The 21,054-nt window shown below is 42.0% G+C and overlaps 1 protein-coding gene across 2 annotated transcripts in view; it reads right to left on the reverse strand.

The window, feature by feature from the left end:
- The window catches only part of LOC136867067 (organic cation transporter protein), a 160,992-nt gene that overhangs the window by 118,673 nt on the left and 21,265 nt on the right, over positions 1-21,054 (reverse strand). Inside the window, exon 2 of one of the 2 annotated variants that reach the window (XM_067144174.2) lies at positions 4,841-4,892. The exons of the other annotated variant lie outside the window; for it this stretch is intronic. Coding sequence (XP_067000275.2) covers positions 4,841-4,879 — 39 coding nt within the window. The 5' untranslated portion in view covers positions 4,880-4,892. The remainder of the gene's footprint in view (positions 1-4,840; positions 4,893-21,054) is intronic. 2 annotated transcript variants of the gene reach the window in all.

Raw genomic sequence — 21,054 nt, forward strand, 5'->3', positions numbered from 1 at the left:
GGGAAATTCTTGGTTTAATTTATAATTATTGTCTGTCTTGTGCAGCCCATAGAACAGATTTGATTACTAAAGCAGTACAATTCGTCAACATACTTCGTCTCTAAATATGAACATGATGGACGCTCATCCTTCCACTTCTCGTACACTGTATCGTTCTATAATGCTAAAAAAATAGATTATGGCAGCATATTCTACCATTCTGGTAACAAGAAGCACAATCACAAACTGGATACACTTCAGTACCGTTGTTCGCCAATTTGTTTGGGAGCTATGAAATCAAACCCCACTAATGCTCTTCTGTTAGAGGCTGCAGAAATGTCATTTCATATCCGAAGACAGCTACTCTCAGATAAATTCTTCCTCAAGCGCATCAGCACCATCGACTCTCATATCTTGCCAAAAAATACACAGCTCTGTCATTTGGTGGACAATCGTGGCCAGTATTCTATCAAACAAGAATTACCTCTCCTGATCAGATATATTGCAATTTGCTTCATGTCGCACCGACAAAGATAGGTCTTATGGTGACGATGGGATAGGAAAGGGTTGACAGTGGAAAGGAAGCGGCCGTGGCCTTATTTAAGGTGTGAAAATGGGAAACCACGTAAAACCATTTTCAGGGCTGCCGAAAGTGGGGTTCGGAGCAACGATCTCCCGATTTCAAGCTCACAGCCGCGCAATTCTAATCGCACGGCCACTTGCTCGGTCAGATGTACTCACCTCGCAGATATCATACCTATATTTTTTATTATTTGTTTAAACTTTCTTCAGCCTGTGGTAAGTACCACTATGTGAGGAGCAACATCATGAGTATACGCGACCTGTGATTAGTACCTCCATGTGAGTCGCACCATGGGCCTACGTTGTTTGTGAGTAGTACCCTTACGTGAGGAATCTCATGGGTCTGCGTTGCTTGTGAGTAGTACCCTTGTGTGAGGAGCACCATCGGTAATTAATATTGATATGAGAGGAACATTATGGTTCTCCTTTACCAGTGATTAGTACTATTGTGAGGGGCCGGTGACCTGGATTTCGGACCCCTTTGGACAACAAGCATCATCCCAAAATATAAAGCATTGTGAATCGGATCCGCTGATCGTTTTGGATGTATCATCATTCGTTTTAGATTCTATTCAGTGGATACATTTTGAAGTTTTAATTATCGTTACATTTCATTTGCACCTCGTATCATTAGGAGCCTGTGACCTAGCTGTTAGGTCCCTTTAAACAACAACAATCATCATCATCATCATCATCATCATCATCATCATCATCATCATCATCATCATCACTTCATCATAATTTCATCCTCATCACGACGCGCAGGTCGCCTACGGGAGTCAAATAGAAAGACCTGCACTTGGCGAGCCGAACCCGTCCTGGGATATCCCGGCACTAAAAGCCATACGACATTTCATTTCATTTCATCGAGTGAAATGACATGTTAAGCCTAGATATTCTTTTTACGAACGTGACAATGAAAATAACAATGATAAGCCGGAGTATTCCAAATCGTAATCAGCAAGACAAATGTAGCCGAATATAACTTAAATACGCGTTATTTCCTGTCGATTCTTGATTTGGCTTTAAGAGCGATTAGTGTGATGTTTGAAGAACTTGGAGAATATCCAGTACGATTTGATTTTCTGTTTTACATTAGTAAATTGCACCTTATGACAGATGAGTTAAGAGGAAAACTGTGGAAAGTCGTATGCAGCACTTCAAGATGGCGATTCCTTAAATGTAGAGAGCGAAGACCTTTTATCTGAGCTACAATTATTCAGGTACGTCGTTCCAGTGAAGTGAAAACGGCACTGCAAACCCTTTCTTGAAGCCCTCATATGACTCTTTTCCTATGACAATTTCCTACCACGTTCTCCACAACATTCCTGTTACAGTCGCATATGGGAAACACAGATACTCAAAGCGTAAAGCAATACAATATTACAAAAATGGTATCTGCGAGGCAAGACCGACTTGAATGGACTGACTTTTACTAACAGTGTAATAATAAGGTTGCAGAAGAACTGATGCAGGATTTTGCTTGACAAAAAACAAGAGGAATGTACGCTATCTTCGGTCAAATCAACAGTATAATAATAATAATAATAATAATAATAATAATAATAATAATAATAATAATAATAATAATAATAATAATAATAATAACAGTGATAATGGTAATAATTTAATCAATGTCTTAGACATCCTTTACAGAATAAAGCCTATTAGTGTTAGTAACTGTCAACTTGAATGAATTGTTATTCAATTTAACTGTTTTCCTTTCAATGAAAAATGCAGACAGTGTGCTTCTATATAAAGTTTGGATTGTGTTATAACTAGAAATATTTTTTTACCATACGAAAGGTGGTTAAAGGTGTTTAACACATATAAAGTACTGTACTGTACAGACTAAATATTATGAAGGCGATTGTATTATTATTATTATTATTATTATTATTATTATTATTATTATTATTATTATTATTATTATTATGTCCAGCCCCATGGCTAAATGGTTAGCGTGCTGGCCTTTGGCCACAGGGGTCCCGGGTTCGATTCCCGGTAGGGTCGGGAATTTTAACCATCATTGGTTAATTTCGCTGGCACAAGGGCTGGGTGTATGTGTCTTCTTCATCATCATTTCATCTTCATCAGGACGCGCAGGTCGCCTACAGGTGTCAAATCAAAAGACCTGCACCTGGCGAGCCGAACATGTCCTCGGACACTCCAGCACTAAAAGCCATACGCCATTTCATTATTATTATTATTATTATTATTATTATTATTATTATTATTATTATTATTATTATTATTAATATTAAACACTTTGCCATTTTGAAGTATTTACGTTATGGACAATCACAGGCATTGATATGAAGCATTCTCACCTACATCATTGGCCCCGCAATTTACTTTCGCCCCGGGCCCTGGTCGCAGTTTGACTGACGCGAGGAAGTGAAAGAAATTGTTCGTGCTGTTCTGCGGAACCGCAGCAAGACATTTAACGAGGTCGGAATACAGCGTTCTGTCGTGGGCGCAAGTGCATGCAAACTGGTGGTGAGTGAGTGACAGTTTCACAGAGTGTTCATGAAAGATGCCGGAATACATTAGGTAAATGTTCTAAGAGTAGCTATTACAGTTCTTGAATAATAATAATAATAATAATAATAATAATAATAATAATAATAATAATAATAATAATAATAATAATAATAATAACCTCATACTAACTACTTTTACAGTTTTCTGAGTTGCCGAGATGCCAAACTTTTGTCCCGCAGGAGTTCGTTTATGTGCCAGTAAATCTACCGACACGAGTCTGGCGTATTTGAGCACATTCCAGTACCACTCAATTAAACCGTGACGAAACCCAGAAACGTTAACTCAGAAGGTCAGCACTCCGCCATTTCAGCTATTCAGCCCGGTTTGGGAAAGAAACAGGAGACAGCACATTTCGTACTGCTCCTAAAACATAGGTTAACATTAATGATGAGACGGAAAGATTCACTATTGTTTTGTATTAAGAGCGGTGAACATTGCGTATACTGTACTATCATCTAAGCAATAATTTATAAGTAGCCCCACTGATTTCGAGGCTATAATTTCTGATTCTTTATGAGTGAGGAAAGAACTCCACGATTACAAATCTCTTGGAGTTATCACCTAAATACACCTGTTTTACTGTATGTGTTCAAGGTGAACGAATTTCCTCTTTGGAGATTTCTCTGCAATGAATGCGATTATCTTCAGCATTATTGACTCCAGGGCAGAATATCCAATGTATAACATCACAGCACTCAAGCACAACGCAGAACTTGCATTTGGCAACCACTGACTAGACAACGAACACCAACACAATTGACATTCTCCACATAGACCGAAAATGAACACCTTTATCCCTCAAGGTCAATATACTCTCTCACACACATAAGCACCAACAATGCTAGCACTCTATGCCCGGTCGCCCCTGTCTGTCGTAAGAGGCTACTAGGAGGGTTAACCTCAGGAGCTCTCATCCTAGCTCCCCTTGTAGATGGGGGAGGGTAGAATAACACCCATGGTATCCCCTGCCAGTCATAAGAGGTGAGTAAAAAGGGCCCCAGGGGCCCTGAACTTGGGAGTGTGGGTTGGCGACTATGGGGCCCTTAGCTGGCATTGCTTCCATTTACTTGTGCCAGTCTACTCACTTTCATCTATCCTATTCGACCTCCGTTGGTCAACTCTTGTTATTTTCTGACCCCGAGGCTAACGGAGACTTTAATTTTCACGCCCTTCGTGGCCCTAGTCTTTCTTTGGCCGATACCTTCATTTTTCGAAGGGTTGGATCCCTTCCACTTTTCTCTCTGACTAGAAATTTAGGAATAATTGTTACAGAAATGTACATGTATGTCAAGCAGTAAAAGAAAAAATAATATTAAAAACGGATTATTGGTTTTGGCAACTATTCCGCTACTTTTGTTCGACTGATAATCCCAATCACATGGTGTGAAACAAAGAATATACAAGCTGGAACAAGATCGTTGGCATTATTTTGAAGGAATATTTTACCTCTAGAGTGCTGACCTAGGATTTATCAATAAAGATAACAGTGATGGGATGTATGAGAAGACTAAGAAGACTGGAGAGTTCATGAATGAATGGTGTTCTGGCGAGGAACTAATTACAATAAAATACGTGATGCTGTAACGACAATAATTATTCTTGCCGCGCGGATTCCATTGTTAGTTGACATGGAAACAAGCTGTTGATCATGCAATTTGACTTTTAAAACTATACGTTGAATATGATGGCATGCTGTGCAGAAAACGAACTTACACACACAATCCAGACAACTCACCTCATTGACGACCTTCTGGGAGGAATCTGGGCTTTCCATGACCGAAGAGATCCTACGAAAGATAGAAGAATTAGATGTTGACTCCATGTGTAGGAATGAAGCTTCGCTTATTGTTGGTATCCCACCTCAAAACTGATGAGTGTGGGATTGCTTCCACGTACTTGTTTCAGGCTCCCTTCTTTATACACAACCCGCTGTTCATCAACTGTTATCCGTGTGGCCCTGGGATTATTTGAGCTATTTAGGCTAGGAGTAATCAGTTAAGCTGAAGGATACTTCTAGAATTTACGCCTCATGATCTCTCAACTAGAACAGTGTAGGTCAAATACCAGATGCGTGCCAATTTCCGCCATGTATTCGCTTTTGCTCGTAGAAAGCCCTAATCGCTAGCAACTATCCATTCTATCAGATTCTGTAAAGAGAGGATGATGCAATAGGCGATTGCACGCGTGAATAAGATAAAAATACGACCGTCGGTAGGTATTCTATTCTTAAGACCTTAATTTTGTCACTGCAGATATTAATTGTATGAACTTTTGTCTCCTATTTTCCTTCTTACCGTTAGTATACATAGCCAACCAAACGTTATTTATTACAAATTACTGCTTTTCCGTGAAAATGGAAAGTAATTCGATACATTATCTTACTGTATATGATGATGCCATTTTGCTCATTCTAGATGTCGTGACAGGTGACAATAATGAGATTCAATGTGATGTTTTTAGTGTGGAAGATACTCGAGATGACAACGAACAGTCGACGAACAGATTACTTAGAAAGGTTAATGACGACAATGTCCAGTGTTTCTATGGAAAAAGCACTTATCCATCCAAATGTTCAGATTATTTTCCTCCTCATCCAAGAGAAAAGATTCCCGTGTCTAATCTAAGGAAGAAATTTGCAGACGTTACCAAAAGAGTAAGAAAATTTAACTTACTGGAAAACAATCATCCCGGTCATTTATTTCCATTAATAAAATATTTGAAGAACAACTTCTTCTCATAGAATAAATTAAAATTGGTACCTATCTTTTTTTTTTTTTTTTTGCTAGGGGCTTTACGTCGCACCGACACAGATAGGTCTTATGGCGACGATGGGATAGGAAAGGAGGAAGGAGTTGGAAGGAAGCGGCCGTGGCCTTAATTAAGGTACAGCCCCAGCATTTGCCTGGTGTGAAAATGGGAAACCACGGAAAACCATTTTCAGGGCTGCCGATAGTGGGATTCGAACCTACTATCTCCCGACTGCAAGCTCACAGCCGCGCAAAGTACCTATTTAAAACCGCTCGTCGGAACTAAAGCATACGCGATGTTGTTGAACTAATGCATTTGGTAAAAAGGATGCAGTGTTTTCAACTGTTGGAACCAACTATGAAATCTTCCTGGCTACAAAGCTGTGTTCTGCTTTTTGCTATGTTTTCTGTGCCAACTGGTAGTGTACCAGCACCTCACGAAACTTTTACCAATGGATAGGCCCTGCGCTTGAGAATAAGATTGGAATATTGCAGTATGCATTAGGCCCTACCTGTGAAAATTCTCGTAATAGATAGGTTTTGCATATTCATTACTTTTAAATCAAGGTTCATTTAAAAGGAACATGTTAAATTTATATTTAGTTAGTTACTGATTTTATTCGGGGTTGCCTAGCCGAGGTAGTAAAGGTGTGCTAGTTCACGCAGAAGGAGAGTTCATTTCGCCGTCAGAAAGCTGAAAACTTTAGAAATAATTTCTACTTCTGATTAGTCTCATGGTCCTGAGGTTCACCTAAAATGAGTACCAGGTTAATTCCTATGGGCGAAGGTGGTCGGGCATAGAACTAACCAGATGTCGGCGTTACCGAAACTGGAATTCCAGACACATCGGAAACTGCGCGAAGCAGATCCCGCGCACCGGTCCGAAGACCTCACTAAATCATTCAATCGGTAGTAGTGACGGGCGGTGTGTACAAAGGGCAGGGACGTAATCAATGCGAGCTTATGACTCGCGCAAACTGGAAATTCCTCCCTAGACTCTGGCCTTTAATCCTTATTGCTTTGGATTTCACTGCCTGCTGTAGTTGAGAAGACATTCTCGTAAAAATGGGAAGTTGGATAGGGCAAAATTAAATGTGTTACTTTCTTTATGAATTTGTTCCGCTAATGCAAACCAGAAAGCAGAAACAGATCGATCATCTTAATTTTGAGTGTGGAATCAGCGTAGGGACCAGTGCATTCCTCGCGTTCAGTAACCACGATATCTTTCTTCTCAGTGCTGCTAAATCAAGCGACGAAACGATCTAATATATAAACTTGTGGGAAGAGTTGAAAAGAATCAGAGCTATAACAACAACTATAGAGATACTCAAATGATTCCACCAATACGATAATTCCCTTCTATTCTTAACCTTAACCTTAATTACCAACCACAAAATTCTCTGTATTGCCAATGTACGACGTGCAATTGATACTACTCAGAAATGTTATAGATATTTAATCTAGTTTACACCGCAATACGTATATCACGCTTGCGACTTAGGTGTCTCCTTATTACTTTGGATTTCACTGCCTGCTGTAGTTGAGAAGACATTCTCGTAAAAATGGGAAGTTGGAAAGGGCAAACTTAAATGTATTACTTTCTTTATGAATTTGGAATATTGTTCCGCTAATGCAAACCAGAAAGCAGATACAGATCGATCATCTTAATTTTGAGTGTGGAACCAGCGTAGGGACCAGTGCATTCCTCCCGTTCAGTAACCACGATATCTTTCTTCTCAGTGCTGCTAAATCAAACGATGAAACGATCTAATATATAAACTTGTGGGAAGAGTTGAAAAGAATTCGCAAAATGTAAGAGCGCGTGGTAGTAAGTTCCTCGTTAGATACACTTTTCTCAAAAGCAACTGGACCTATAGATATGTTTGCTATGGTTATCCACAAGGTTTGTATCTGTATGGAAGGCGAAGTGTATTTTTATAGTAACTAGCTGAAGACAACCCGCTTCGCTAGGTATTTTTGTACATTCATTAAAAGACCACTCTTTTCCTGTTCCTTCTTTTATTTTTATTCTCTTTTCGGGGTACATAAACATCTTGCATTCTAAGTAATTTCATAAAAATACATCCTCCTACACTACATTTTACGTCTTGTTGTTTGGCGCATGCACAAACAGATTTTCTGCTTGTTCGACACGTGAGAAAGCAACGTAGAGCTGACCATGTGTGAAACACGAATCCTTCAAATTAACTCCGCAATTGTGGAACGTTTGACCCTGAGCCTTTTTTCATACTATAAGCCTGGGCCTCTCAAACGCCCAAAATCTCACGCGTCCAAACTGAGGCGCAGAGTTCCTGTGCACAGTGCATCGGTCCCACTCGGCTCGGCTCGGACCAACGCTTCGTCTCTGGAATACTCGGCTAAGCTCGGCTCGACTCGGCTCGGATTTGGAGCGCTACGGAGCAAGTGAGGAAGAGGGAGACAGGCGGAGGGATCGAGACAGGCGTGGGGAAAGAGAGAGACAGCGCTATTGCTCCAAATCGAGGAGTGGGGGTCTGCACTCTGGTCAACCAAGCGAAGTCGTCTTTTGCACTGTGCACAGTGCAATGCACTGGTGCATGCACTCTGAGAGGCCCTGCTAAAGATAATCTCACTGGAAATTGTAATCGTTTGAAACAAAATTATAAATCATTTGAGATCAGTGGAATTCTTGTTATGAAACCGATTTTCCTTTTTCTTTGCCTGTTAGGATTACTGCCTCAATGACATTGTTAAGGATCTGTTTCAGTAAGTAGCTGTTATATATTCAAGAATTACAGAAAATACAGATGTACTCAAGCAGCAAACTGTTATGGTTACGAGATCACCATACTCCTGCGAGATAAATCAAAGATGGTATATAAAACCAGGAGTACACATCACAGCCTTCTAGAGTACATCTCACTCCAATCCTTTCAGTACATTCTCACTCATTTCCATACATTTAATGACGAAATCAGCCAATTTCAAGCCCCACATCTCCCACACCAACACAGCTACAGACACGCAACCACTATAGCGTACGATGGGAGAATCGAGGCTACTACCACACACAAACATGAGCGGTCTGCGGTGGGTATTTGTGGTTCCAAAGAGAAATATACGGACATACGCGTCTATTTTTATATATAGTCGGGCACTTTCAACCCCCACATCTCCTACGCCAACACAATTACCGACACACAATCGCCATAGTGCAAGATGGGAGACTCGAGGCTACTACCACACACAAACACCAGTGTTTCTGCGATGGATAGTTTTGGCTGCAAGGTGAAGTATACGGACACAGACGTCTAATTTTTTATATAGTTGGCCACTACCAACCCCCACATCTCCCACGCCACCACAGCTACCGACACGCAATCATCATAGTGCATGATGGGAGACTCGATGCTACTACCACGCACAAGCACGAGTGGTCTGTGGTGGGTATTTGCGGCTCCAAAGTGAAATATTCGGACACACACATCTATTTTTATATGTAGTCGGCCAATTTTAACCCCCATATCTACCACACCACCACAGCTGCGGACACGCAACCACCATAGTGTAGGATTGAAGACTCGAGGCAACTACTATTTGTGGCTGCAAGGTGACATATACAAACATACACATCTATTTTATATTGCAGTCAGCGACTTTCAACCCCCACATCCTCCACAACACCACAGCTACCGACACACAACCACTACCGGTACAGTGTATGATGGGAGACTCGATGCTACTACCTCACAAAAGCACGAGTGGTCTGTGGTGGGTATTTGTGGCTACAAGGTGTAATATACGAACATACACGTCTATTTTTATATAGTCGATAATTTCAACCCTCATATTTCCCACACTACCACGTATACCGACACAGAACCACAACAGTGCACGATGGGAGACTCGGCTACTACCACACACAAACACCAGTGGTCTGCGATATATAGTTGTGGCTATAAGGTGAAATATACTAACACGCGCGTCTATTTTTATATATGGAAATATATAGAAATTTGTGGATGCAGGAGGAGAACATTTCTAACATCTCCTGTCATAAAGTACGAGCTTATTTTCTTAATTCATAGTTAGGCCTACTAATTTTATTAATTATTTTCTTAATTTTAATTGTTCTCGTGTCATGCACGGATAAAGTGAGCGAAGTGCGGAGCGGGGAGTGATGAGTCAACTGGAGGCAGATAAGCTGGGCGCGCCTGCCGGCCAACCGATGAGAGAAGCTCACTGTATAGATAAAACAATTGACACTGGAATATTATGCGATAGTAAGCTATGTAATTTAACACGTGTTCTTATCAGTGTTTCTATAAATCAAAATGTTATTGCGAGGTCTCTAGGTCTCGCTATTGGAGCATGGACCAGCCAGCTGTGGAGTGCATCTGTATTTCCGAACAAGCAAGGTTGAGCGGGTGCAATACAATTAACGTGCTCTTGGGCGGCTGTCTATTGACTGAGATACTTTTTAACAGTCGTTAAACGGCTGTAATTGCATTGCACACACCCACGGAGTAGGCTAATGTATGTAACTCACAGTGAAGCTTAGATTGTCTTTCATTTTCACCCTTTTCGGGGCCCTTCGTTTCTTTTGTTGATACCTCCATTCTTCGAAGGTTAGGAACTCTTTATTTTCCTTCTGTGAGTGTCTGTTCAAAAGGTGCTATTTCCACTTAGATTTTCTTATTTTTTAGTATTTCGTCTACATACATTGCAGTAGTTCATACTATCGAATGCGATGAGCAATCCAGACCAGAAAAATATTCTTTAAAAGTAGAACCATACCCGATCATGGGTACGTTCCATATGCCTTGTATTATATATTTCCTTGCGTTTCTCCACAACTTTCTTAGGATGGCTTTTTTTCTATTTGCTTTACGTCGCACCGACACAGATAGGCCTTATGGCGACGGTGGGATAGGAAAGGCCTAGGAAGTGGAAGGAAGCGGCTGTGGCCTTAATTAAGGTACAGCCCCGGCATTTGCCTGGTGTGAAAATGGGAAACCACGGAAAACCATCTTCAGGGCTGTCGACAGTGGGGCTCGAACCCACTATCTCCCGATTACTGGATACTGACCGCACTTAAGCGACTGCAGCTATCGAGCTCGGATTCTTAGGATGGAGAAAGCGCCTTTTGAACAGACACTTCTCAGTTATAGTTAATAGAGGATGGTTACATAGTCGTACTTCCCCTTAAAACAATGATCACCGACGGATTTCTTCGAATTTCACCTTTCATACTATTTCACTTTCTTTACTCGATACCTTATTCTTGAAGAGGTAATAACTAACCCTTTGTCTTCCCATATCCTGATGGGCTGTTCCTGAAAATAACAATGATTATCACCCAGACCTTTGACAGGTACAATCTACATTTACGTACTTAGTCGTTGCATCAAGCTGGATTTTCTCAAGTTGTCTCTCGTCAGACCAATCGAGAACCATCGACACAATCGAGTCTTCATTTCAATCTGGAGCACAGATACGTGGAGAAGTGTAGGAACTTCCTACGCAAACCGGTGTGATGGACAAGTCTAGTTCGTTGGATTGTTTCAACTGGCGAGATGGCGCTGAGTGACAGTCTCGTTTAACGTTAGCTCCTCGGTTTTAGTGAATCTGCAGGTGTAATAGAAAGAAGTGACTGGTAAAATAGTAACAGACAGTTACCTTTAAGTGCATTATTTAATAGTGTTGACTAAGTTTTTAAGTACAATTCCGTGTACTCAATAAGTAAGTAATTATTGAATCAGCATGGGACAAAGCAAGCAGTCCAGCGAGTGCAGCAGTACCAACAGCATTGAGGAGGCAGCACTAAAGGTTTTGACGCAGAGCCATCTACAGTTAAAGCCAGAAGGTACGCTTGGCAACGCTGTACCTATCTGTCAAGCGGAGTCCGAGAGAAAAGGGGAGTGTCCGACCCTGAATGACTTCACATATATTCACTACATTATTAGAGGAAGGCGCGGTTAGGAGGAAGATCCTTTCGAACAGCTCATTTTATCTGAATAATAGTAGTGATTCCTTGGGAGTGGCGACCTCATTGTAATAAAAGCCTATATATGTTTCATTCATTACATCCCTGACCCGGTCAATGACTGGAAAACAGGTTGTAGGTTTTCAATAGTAGTGATTATTGATTTAAGAGGAAGTACACTTCTATTCCTCTCCCTTGTAAACAAAGTTTCAATCATATTATTTTTTATTGTGTTAAAACAGGGTTTGAATTCATATTTTTTCTCCTTAACGCAATGTGATATAGGACAAAGGTAACCCCTGCTAAGCAGTAAAATCATTTTATCTGCACAGTAGTATGATTTTTATTCTGTTACGGTAACTAAACAGATTTTTTTCTGTTGCATGGGTTCGAATCCCACAAAATCCATCTCCTTAGGACAAAAGTATCCTCTGCTATGTAGTAATCATTTTATCTGCAGTGATTAAGAAGAAGTATGTCATATGGAGATATACAACATTTGCAATTCTATATGTGCGCGTTGATTGCATAAGAGTGTGATTATATCAACAGAGAGATTCATCTTATAATGTTTTGCTTTATAAGTTTTTCTGTTCTGAACACTGATAGCCAACATGTCTTGTCTCGTTCTACAATCAATTCTAGTGTGTGCTAATTGTAACTTGTCTTGACGAGTAGAAACATATAGCGCAGTAGCGATAAAAGTTTTCTGTTTAATAGTCAACATGTTTTGTCTTGTCCGATAAAGACATACAGCATGTCAATTCTATATTTTTACAATTGCATTCTGTAACTAAATTGAACCTGTTTTGTTTTGTCGGATACAGCATTTACTTATCGTACAATATTTTTGCATTCTGAAAAAAGTATTACCTTCTCCTTACCGCCTCCTCCTCCTACCACTTTCTTCTCAATCGAAAAGCTTATGCGACGAGGACAACACTACATAAAGTAAGTATATTTGTTTGTAATGTAACGTTTAATTCAGGAAAGCATCTGTCTGTAAGAGGAGGGATGGAGCTAACCTCAGTAACTGTAAGGAGGAGTCCTTTTGTCCTTTTGCCGGGAGGAGGAGCTCTTTTGCGAGGAAGAGGAGCCCTTTAGCCCTTTTGCCAGGAGGAAGAGCTCTTTTGCCATACAGATAAGGAGGAGCCCTTTTGCCCTTTTACCAGGAAGAGTAGCCCTTTTGCCCTACAGATAAGGAAAAAGTGTTCTTTTTGCCCATTTGCCCTTTTGGTAAGAGGAGGTGCCCTTTTGCCCTTTTGCTAGGAGTAGGTGCCCTTTTGCCAGGAAGAGTAGCCCCCCTACAGATGAGGAGGAAGTGTTCTTTTTGCCCTTTTGCTAGGAGGAGGAGCCCTTTTGCCCGTTTTCTAGGAGGAGGTGCCCTTTTGCCAAGGAGCCCTTTTGCCAGGAAGAGTAGCCCTTTTGCCTTTTGCCCTACAGATGAGGAGGATGTGTTCTTTTTGGCCGTTTGCCCTTTTGCTAGGAGGGGTGCCACTTTGCCCTTTTGCTAGGAGGAGGTACCCTTTTGCCAAGGAGCCCTTTTGCCCTACAGATGAGGAGGAGGTGTTCTTTTGGCCCATTTGCCCTTTTGCTAGGAAGAGGTGTCCTTTTGCCCTTATGCTATATGGACGAGGAGGTGGAAGGTGGCTGTGTCCCTTCGGAGGTGTAAGAGGCCATAAGAGCCTATGTATAGCTGCCATCTTGTGCTGTAGCCTCCTGGGCTAGCTTTCTTCATAAGGGCCTGTGTATAGCCGCCATCTTGCGCAAGGGCCCTTAAGCAGTCTCCTAAGAGCAGCCGCCATCTTGCACAGTGACCTCTGACCCACGTTCTGGGAGTTAGCCTCATAAGAGCTTGTGTATAGCCGCCATCTTGCACAGTAGCCTCTAAGCTAGCTTTCTCCATATAAGCCTGTGTATAGCCGCCATCTTGCACAAGCGTCCATGGCCATCATCTTTCTCCATAAGAGCCCATGTATAGTCGCCATCTTGTGCAATCACCTATGGCCGTCTCATAAGAGCTTATGTATAGCCGCCATCTTGCGCACGCGCCCTTAAGCCGTCTCATAAGAGCAGCCGCCATCTTGCGCAGTAGCCTCTAAGCTAGCATTCTCCATATAAGCTTGTGTATAGCCGCCAACTTGCGCAAGCGCCCTTAGCCGTCATCTTTTTCCATAAGAGCCCATGTATAGTTGCCACCTTGTGCAATCGCCCATGGTCGGCATCTTTCTCCGTAAGAGCACATGTATAGCCGCCATCTTGTGCAATCACCCACAGCCGGCATCTTGCGCAAGCGCCCTTGGCCGTCTCATAAGAGCCTATGTATAGCCGCCACTTTGCGCAAGCGCCCTTAAGCCGTCTTATAAGAGCCTATGTATAGCCACCATCTTGTAGAATTAGATAGCCGCCATCTTGCGCAAGCGCCTTTGACCGTCTCATAAGAGCAGCAGCCATCTTGCGCAAGCGTCCATGGCTATCATCTTTCTCCATAAGAGCCCATGTATGGAGCTGTGTATAGCCGCCAACTTGTTCAATTGGCGTCGGGAAGAGCATCCAGCCGTAAAACCGAGGTTAGGCTCCTCCATGTGATTAGGTGTGCTCTCTTATGCTAATCTCCATTGCCTTGCTACTCAAAATAACGTCTCGAGAATACCCATTGCCCTACTACTCAAGATGGCGTCGGGAAGAGCATCTGGTCGTAAAATTGATGTTATGCCCCTCCAAGATAGCGGTTATGAGGTTAGAATTGCTGTCTTGCGCGTAAAAAGTAATGTTAAGCCCCCTCCAAGATAGCGTCTGTGAGGTTAAGCTCGCTCTCTTATGCGTCAGGAAGGGCATCTGGGAGTAAAACTGAGGTGAGACCCCTCCATGAGGTTAGGCCTGCTCTCTTACGCATAAAAAGTAAGGTTAAGCCCCTTCAAGATGGCGTTTGTGAGGTTAAGCATGCAGTCTTGGCCAGCACACTCAATGAGGAGGAGGTCTCTCTTGACAGCCGGAGGCGGAGGCGGCGTTAGAACCCGTGAAAAATAACTACTCAGCCCGTTTAGGACCTTGTCCTACCAAGATGTCCTGCATACGCTGGAGTGGTCAGCGTAACCATATACTCAGCCGTATACTTAGCTTCCTTGACTGGATGTGCTGCGTCTCCATAACATACAACTAGTCATTAGACCTCACAAGACGAAACAAACCCCTTTCCAGCTTTCAGTGCAATATTACTTGGAACTAAGGACTTCTGTTTATAAGAGACTGATCACCATGAGGCTGGTGCATTTATGCTTCACTTCATACAATACTGTTGGAAGTATCTGACGACAAAGAGGAGGGACCGGTATCGGTATCACTGTTTCGATCATCGAGCATTTCTTCTCCTACGGTATGTTTTGTTTCTCATCACTAGACACCAATATAAGCTTGCAACTATGTTGCAAAAAGCGGTGATATCCACTTAAGTATGCCCTTATTTTCATGCCATTAAACACCTGTATGAAATGCAAACGTAATATTCCTTTACTAGGCTCACGCGATTCACCCACACCAGTACATAAAATCATGAACATGATTAAACAACTGAATGAAACAAAAGATCTCCAACTCTACTGACAGCTGCAGCTGCTCCACTAGTGCATAATTTGTGAGACGTATCAGTCTCTCGGTATTCACTGTTAAAACATATGACCGAGCTCGATAGCTGCGGCCAGTATCCAGGAGAGAGTGGGTTCGAGCCCCACTGTCGGCAGCCCTGAAGATGGTTTTACGTGGTTTCACATTTTCACACCAGGCAAATGCCGGGGCTGTACCTTAATTAAGGTCACGGCCGCTTCCTTCCACTTCCTAGGCATTTCCTATCCTATCGTCGCCATAAGAGGTGCGACGTAAAGCAAAAAAAAAAAACAACATATGCACACGTCGCCTAGATAAGACACTGTGTGTTAAGCAATACGCATGATAGATCATAATTAGAAAGGCTGTAAGAAAACACAAACGTGTAGAAATACACTTAAATATACATTCCTCTTTCATTTTGCACCGCACACCCTACTTTCCTGTCCGTAATTTGCTTAGTGTCCGACTCGTTGGCTGAATGGTCAGCGTACTGGCCTTCGGTTCAGAGGGTCCCGGGTTCGATTCCCGCCCGGGTCGGGGTTTTTAACCTTCATTAGTTGATTCCAGTGGCCGGGGGGCTGGGTGTTTGTGCTGTCCCCAACATCCCTGCAACTCACACACCACACCTAACACTATCCTCCACCACAATAACACGCAGTTCCCTACACATGGCAGATGCCGCCCACCCTCTTCGGAGGGTCTGCCTTACAAGGGCTGCACTCGGCTAGAAATAGCCACACGAAATTATTATTATTATTTGCTTAGTAGTACACTAGAACAATCTTCTCCAAGTTTTCTTGTATAAGTCTGTGGCGTTTTTCTGTTAAAATTAGCTTCAGTCCGGAGAATGATCTCTCTACACCCACGGATGTGACAGGACAACACTTGAATTCGGGACACGCTGTGTTCTTGTCTTGATTATTTTTTCTTTGAAATCTTACTACACCTGTAACGTTCATTCAGATCAAGGCCACTCATTCCGCAAGAGTTCTTGGTATTAATTACTTTACGAAGATTGCTTGTAAAACGTGTTAAAATATGCATAATAAAAGTCGAAAACATACACAGTAAATCCGAAATTTGTAATTATGCTCTAATATAAAATATATGCAAATATGCACTATTAAACTTAATCATTCGTCCTATTTCACCTTCAGGTGCACTTCCTTGTCAGTTTTCTAGGTCTACATATCGGCAAACAGAATATGCCCCCACCCAAACCCCATGGCGCAACAGCTCCGAAGGACCATGGCCTACCAAGCGACCGCTGCTCAGCCCGAAGGCCTACAGATTACGAGTGTCGTGTGGTCAGCACGACAGATCCTCTCGGCCGTTATTCCTGGTTTTCTAGACTGGGGCCGCTATCTCACCGTCAGATAGCTCCTCATTTGTAATCACGTAGGCTGAGTGGACCTGAACCAGCCGGGAATCGAACCCGGGGCCTCCGGTAAGATGCAGGTGCCCAACTGTCTGGATGAATCAGTGGCCAGTTCCGTCTGAACAATGGTCGGAGAAGGTCGTGTTGATACTGCTTCGTGAAGTACAGACACACGTATAAGTGAAGATACATTTTCACGCCCTTCATGGGCCTTGTCTTCCTTTAGCCGATGCCTTCATTATTCCAAGTGTCGGATCCCTTCCATTTTTCACTCTGATTAGTGTTATATAGAGGATGTTGCCTAGTTGTACTTCCTCTTCAAAGGGCAATCACCACCACCACCACACTCGAGTGTTTTATTCATTTGAAAGTGTGTGAGTGATGTTCCAAAGAATAAGTAAAAACGTACAAAACAAAAATGCACAAATCAAGAAAAAATACTCTTAAATACCCTTTTAATCGAAATTTCAATCGTCCCACTGCAGCCGAAATACACGTATGGGTGGCGGGAACATTGAAGATCAATATGGGCCAATTGGAAGCGCTGAAGCTTGATTCGACCACCAACTTCGTTTTTGTAAAGGCAATATCTCGAAATATTTTGGATAGAGTTTTGGACAATTTTGGAGAGCAAAACAATGTTACCTTGTTTTCTGGTGAAAGGCTCTCAGTTGAAATAACAGCAGCTAGAATCGAAGTGACTAGAGAAATATTGTTTAATATTCCACCAGAAATACGGAATGACAAGATACTAAACTACTTTTCTGAATATGGCTTGGTTAAAAGTGTTACGGATGAATAGTAGTCACAGGTGTACGAATTCCCCGTCCCTAATGGAATAAGGTAAATTTATATCGAACTAAAACAACAAATCCCGTCCTTTGTTATGATAAAAGGATACCGTGGTCAGATAGTTTATGATGGGCGAGATAAAATGTGTGCAATCCGTAATGCAACTGACCACTTGAGTAACCCATGCCCGCGCCGTGTGCTTGTAATCCGTAGCCGTACATCTCATCCGATATCCCACAGCCCAGGACACAATAGATAAGCAACAGAAACAGTATATCGGCAACGCAGATTTTCTCCGTTGAGTTGTCGGTCCCCGCAAGCCTAATCAGATACTCAGACACCAGGACAAACTCACATCAACAGAACCTTCTGTTCATACCTTGGAAGCTGAATATAAACAGATACCTCACCCCAGGAACAACAGCTTCGACAACAAAACCGGATTAAATAATTAAATAATTCTACACACGAGCAATTTGTAAACAGTACTTCAACATCGATAATCCTGGAGGTCCCCTTGATCTCGAGAGCTGAAAACGAATTAATACAAGATTCACTAGTGACAGTTCAGACGTAATGGGAAGATGATATGTAATAAAATACATGTCAGGTCACACTCCGAAATACGGGATATCTATATATATGAAATAACCTGTCCTGACTGACTGACTGACTGACTGACTGACTGACTGACTGACTGACTGACTGACTGACTGACTGACTGACTGACTGACAGATTCATCATCGCCGAGCCAAAACTACTGGACGTAAAGAAATGAAATTTTGAGGTTACATTTATATTACAATGTAGGTGCTCATTAAGGGAGGATTTTTAGATATTCCGTCGCTAAGTGGGTGAAAAGGGGATGAATTTTTAAAATGGGTGTATCTACAGTATATCTCAAAAACTTAACAGTTTAAAGACGTGAAAATTGGTATTTGGAATCTCCTTTGAAAATAAGGAAACACATATTTTTTTGTTTTCGGAAAATCCTCTTAAGGGGGGTGTGAAAAAGGTGAAAAATATGTTGAATACCTTTTATGAAGGTAATTAAATCTCAAAAACTGAAGAGTTACATTCATGAAAATTGGTATTTGGAATCTCCTTTAAAAGTAAAGAAATGCGCTTTTTTTTGGAAAATCTACGTAGGATTTTAAAAATGAGTATATCTGCAATATATCTAAAAAAATTAACATGTTACAGACGTGAAAATTGGTATTTGGAATCTCCTGTAAAAGTTAAGGAACGCACATGATTAGTTTAGCGGAAATCAACTTAAGGGGAAGTGTTAAAGGGGGTGATTTTTAAAATGAGCATATCTACAGTACCGGTATGTCTCAAAAACTTAAAATATTACAGACGTGAAAATTGGTATATTTCATCTCTTTTGAAAAAGTAACACGTACTTTTTGCTTTCGGAAAAAAATTAAGGGGGTAAAACTACTGAAAAAGGAGGTTGCATTATTTTTATTAGGATACTGGTATCTCCAAAACTGAAGATATTACTGACGTGAACATTAGTGATTGGAATCTCCTTTAAAAATAAAGAAACACGTATTCTTTTGTTTTCATAAACTCCACTTAACTCGTTTCGTAACCTGGTAACGTATCCTATTCCATCACAGTAAGCTGTTCCAGAAATATTGCTTCGTGCCAGTTCTGTGGTAGCTCCTTTGGATACTCTCAGCTGGCCTGGAGGGTTGTGCCGGCATTTCCGTGTATTGTTCTCGTCAGATAGTTTCCCCGTGAGATTCTGCGAGGTGCAGTGAGAATTTTCCGCCGCTAGCCACATCGCGAATATTCCGGTACACATCTCCCGAGCTATAAGAAGGAGGCTAGCCGCGAACAGTCAGGTGTGGGACTCAGAGGGTGGAGTCAGCATTGGAGTCGGAGTTGAACTCGGTGTGTTAGGGTTCGGTGGCTGGGCTGAGGGCGACAGAGATCTTGGTTGTCGCTAGTGTCTCACCGCAGTCTTAATGAGGAGTTGTTGTTGTTGTTGTTGTTGTTGTTGCGGCAGTGTGCCGAGTGAGTAGCTGGACTGGGACGGCTGTTGGCTGCGGTCAGTATCCCATTGGAGTCAGGATATCGTCAGGTATGGAACAGAAGACTCTGTGTGTGTGTGTGTGTGTGTGTGTGTGTGTGTGTGTGTGTGTGTGTGTGTGTGTGTGTGTGTGTGTGTGTGTGCGTGTGTGTGTGTGTGTGTGTGCGTGTGCGTGCGCGAGTGCGTGCTTCTGTGGACTGAGGACCGCCGTAGAGTCAGCGATTGAAGCAGCTATCGTGAGTGTAACTGGAACCTTTTTAATGCATGTTGTTGTGAGGAGTAATGTCCTGCTGCTTAAGACCGTGAACTGTTGCTGTTTAGTTGTTCACAGTGCTTGACTGTGTGAATTACAGGACTGTCTCTGGAGCCAAACCATGGAACAGTCATCGTGTGTTGTGTGGCCAGTAGTCTATGTTTAAACCCAGCGGTCTGGACGCAGCTGCTATACGGGATGACTGACTCGTGAGCGCAAGTGAATGGCCTGTCAGTCAGAATTACGGTTTCCCAGATAATACGAACGAGTCGGACTACCTGCTATGTGAAGAGAACAGAAACTTTTAATTTTTTTTATTTACAATTTGCTTTACATTACACCGACACAGATAGCTCTTATGGCGACGGTGGGATACGAAAGGCCTGGGAGTGGGAAGGAAGCGTCCGTGGCTTTAATTAAGGTAAAGCCCCAGCATTTGCCTCGTGTGAAAATGGGGAAACTACGGAAAACCATCTTCAAGGCTGTCGACAGTGGGGTTCAAACCCACTATCTCCCGGATGCAAGCACACAGCTGCGCGCCCCTAACCGCACGGTCAACTCGTCCGGTTAGAGAGAGACTTGTAAACAGACAGCAATGAGTAAATGTGGTTATTCATAGTTGAGTAGAATTATATGTATGTGTGCACTCATTGGGTCATCCTGAAATAAATTAGAGTGATCAAACAGACGCTAACATTAACTTCCACCGGAGACTCTAATACAAAAGCAATTGTCCCAGCGAAACCAAGGGAAGGTTACGGAGTTTCTAATTGGCTAATGGTTATTAGAAAGCACAGCAGCCCGCTTTAAGCGCGCACTCCTGCGCACGCGCGAGCGATAATTTTGCAACAGTTGGCCAGTTACAGATATTCCTTAGTTATTAGAAGAGCTTATTAGGCTTACTAGCGGTAATACATACAGAAGCGAAGTTCCTCGAAACAGTTCCGCGTGGTCTACCCACTTGGCATCTCGTGTTTTACGCTGTGTTGTGGACAATGAGCAAAAGATCCGGTATCATTTGTGGCAACAAGACCTCAATTACAATTAAACGGTTTCTGATTTGAAGAAATGCATTGAAGGAAGAAACCCAATAATAATAATAATAATAATAATAATAATAATAATAATAATAATAATAATAATAATAATAATAATAATAATAATCC

The sequence above is a fragment of the Anabrus simplex genome, chromosome 1 (assembly GCF_040414725.1).
Source record: "Anabrus simplex isolate iqAnaSimp1 chromosome 1, ASM4041472v1, whole genome shotgun sequence".
Taxonomy (NCBI): domain Eukaryota; kingdom Metazoa; phylum Arthropoda; class Insecta; order Orthoptera; family Tettigoniidae; genus Anabrus; species Anabrus simplex.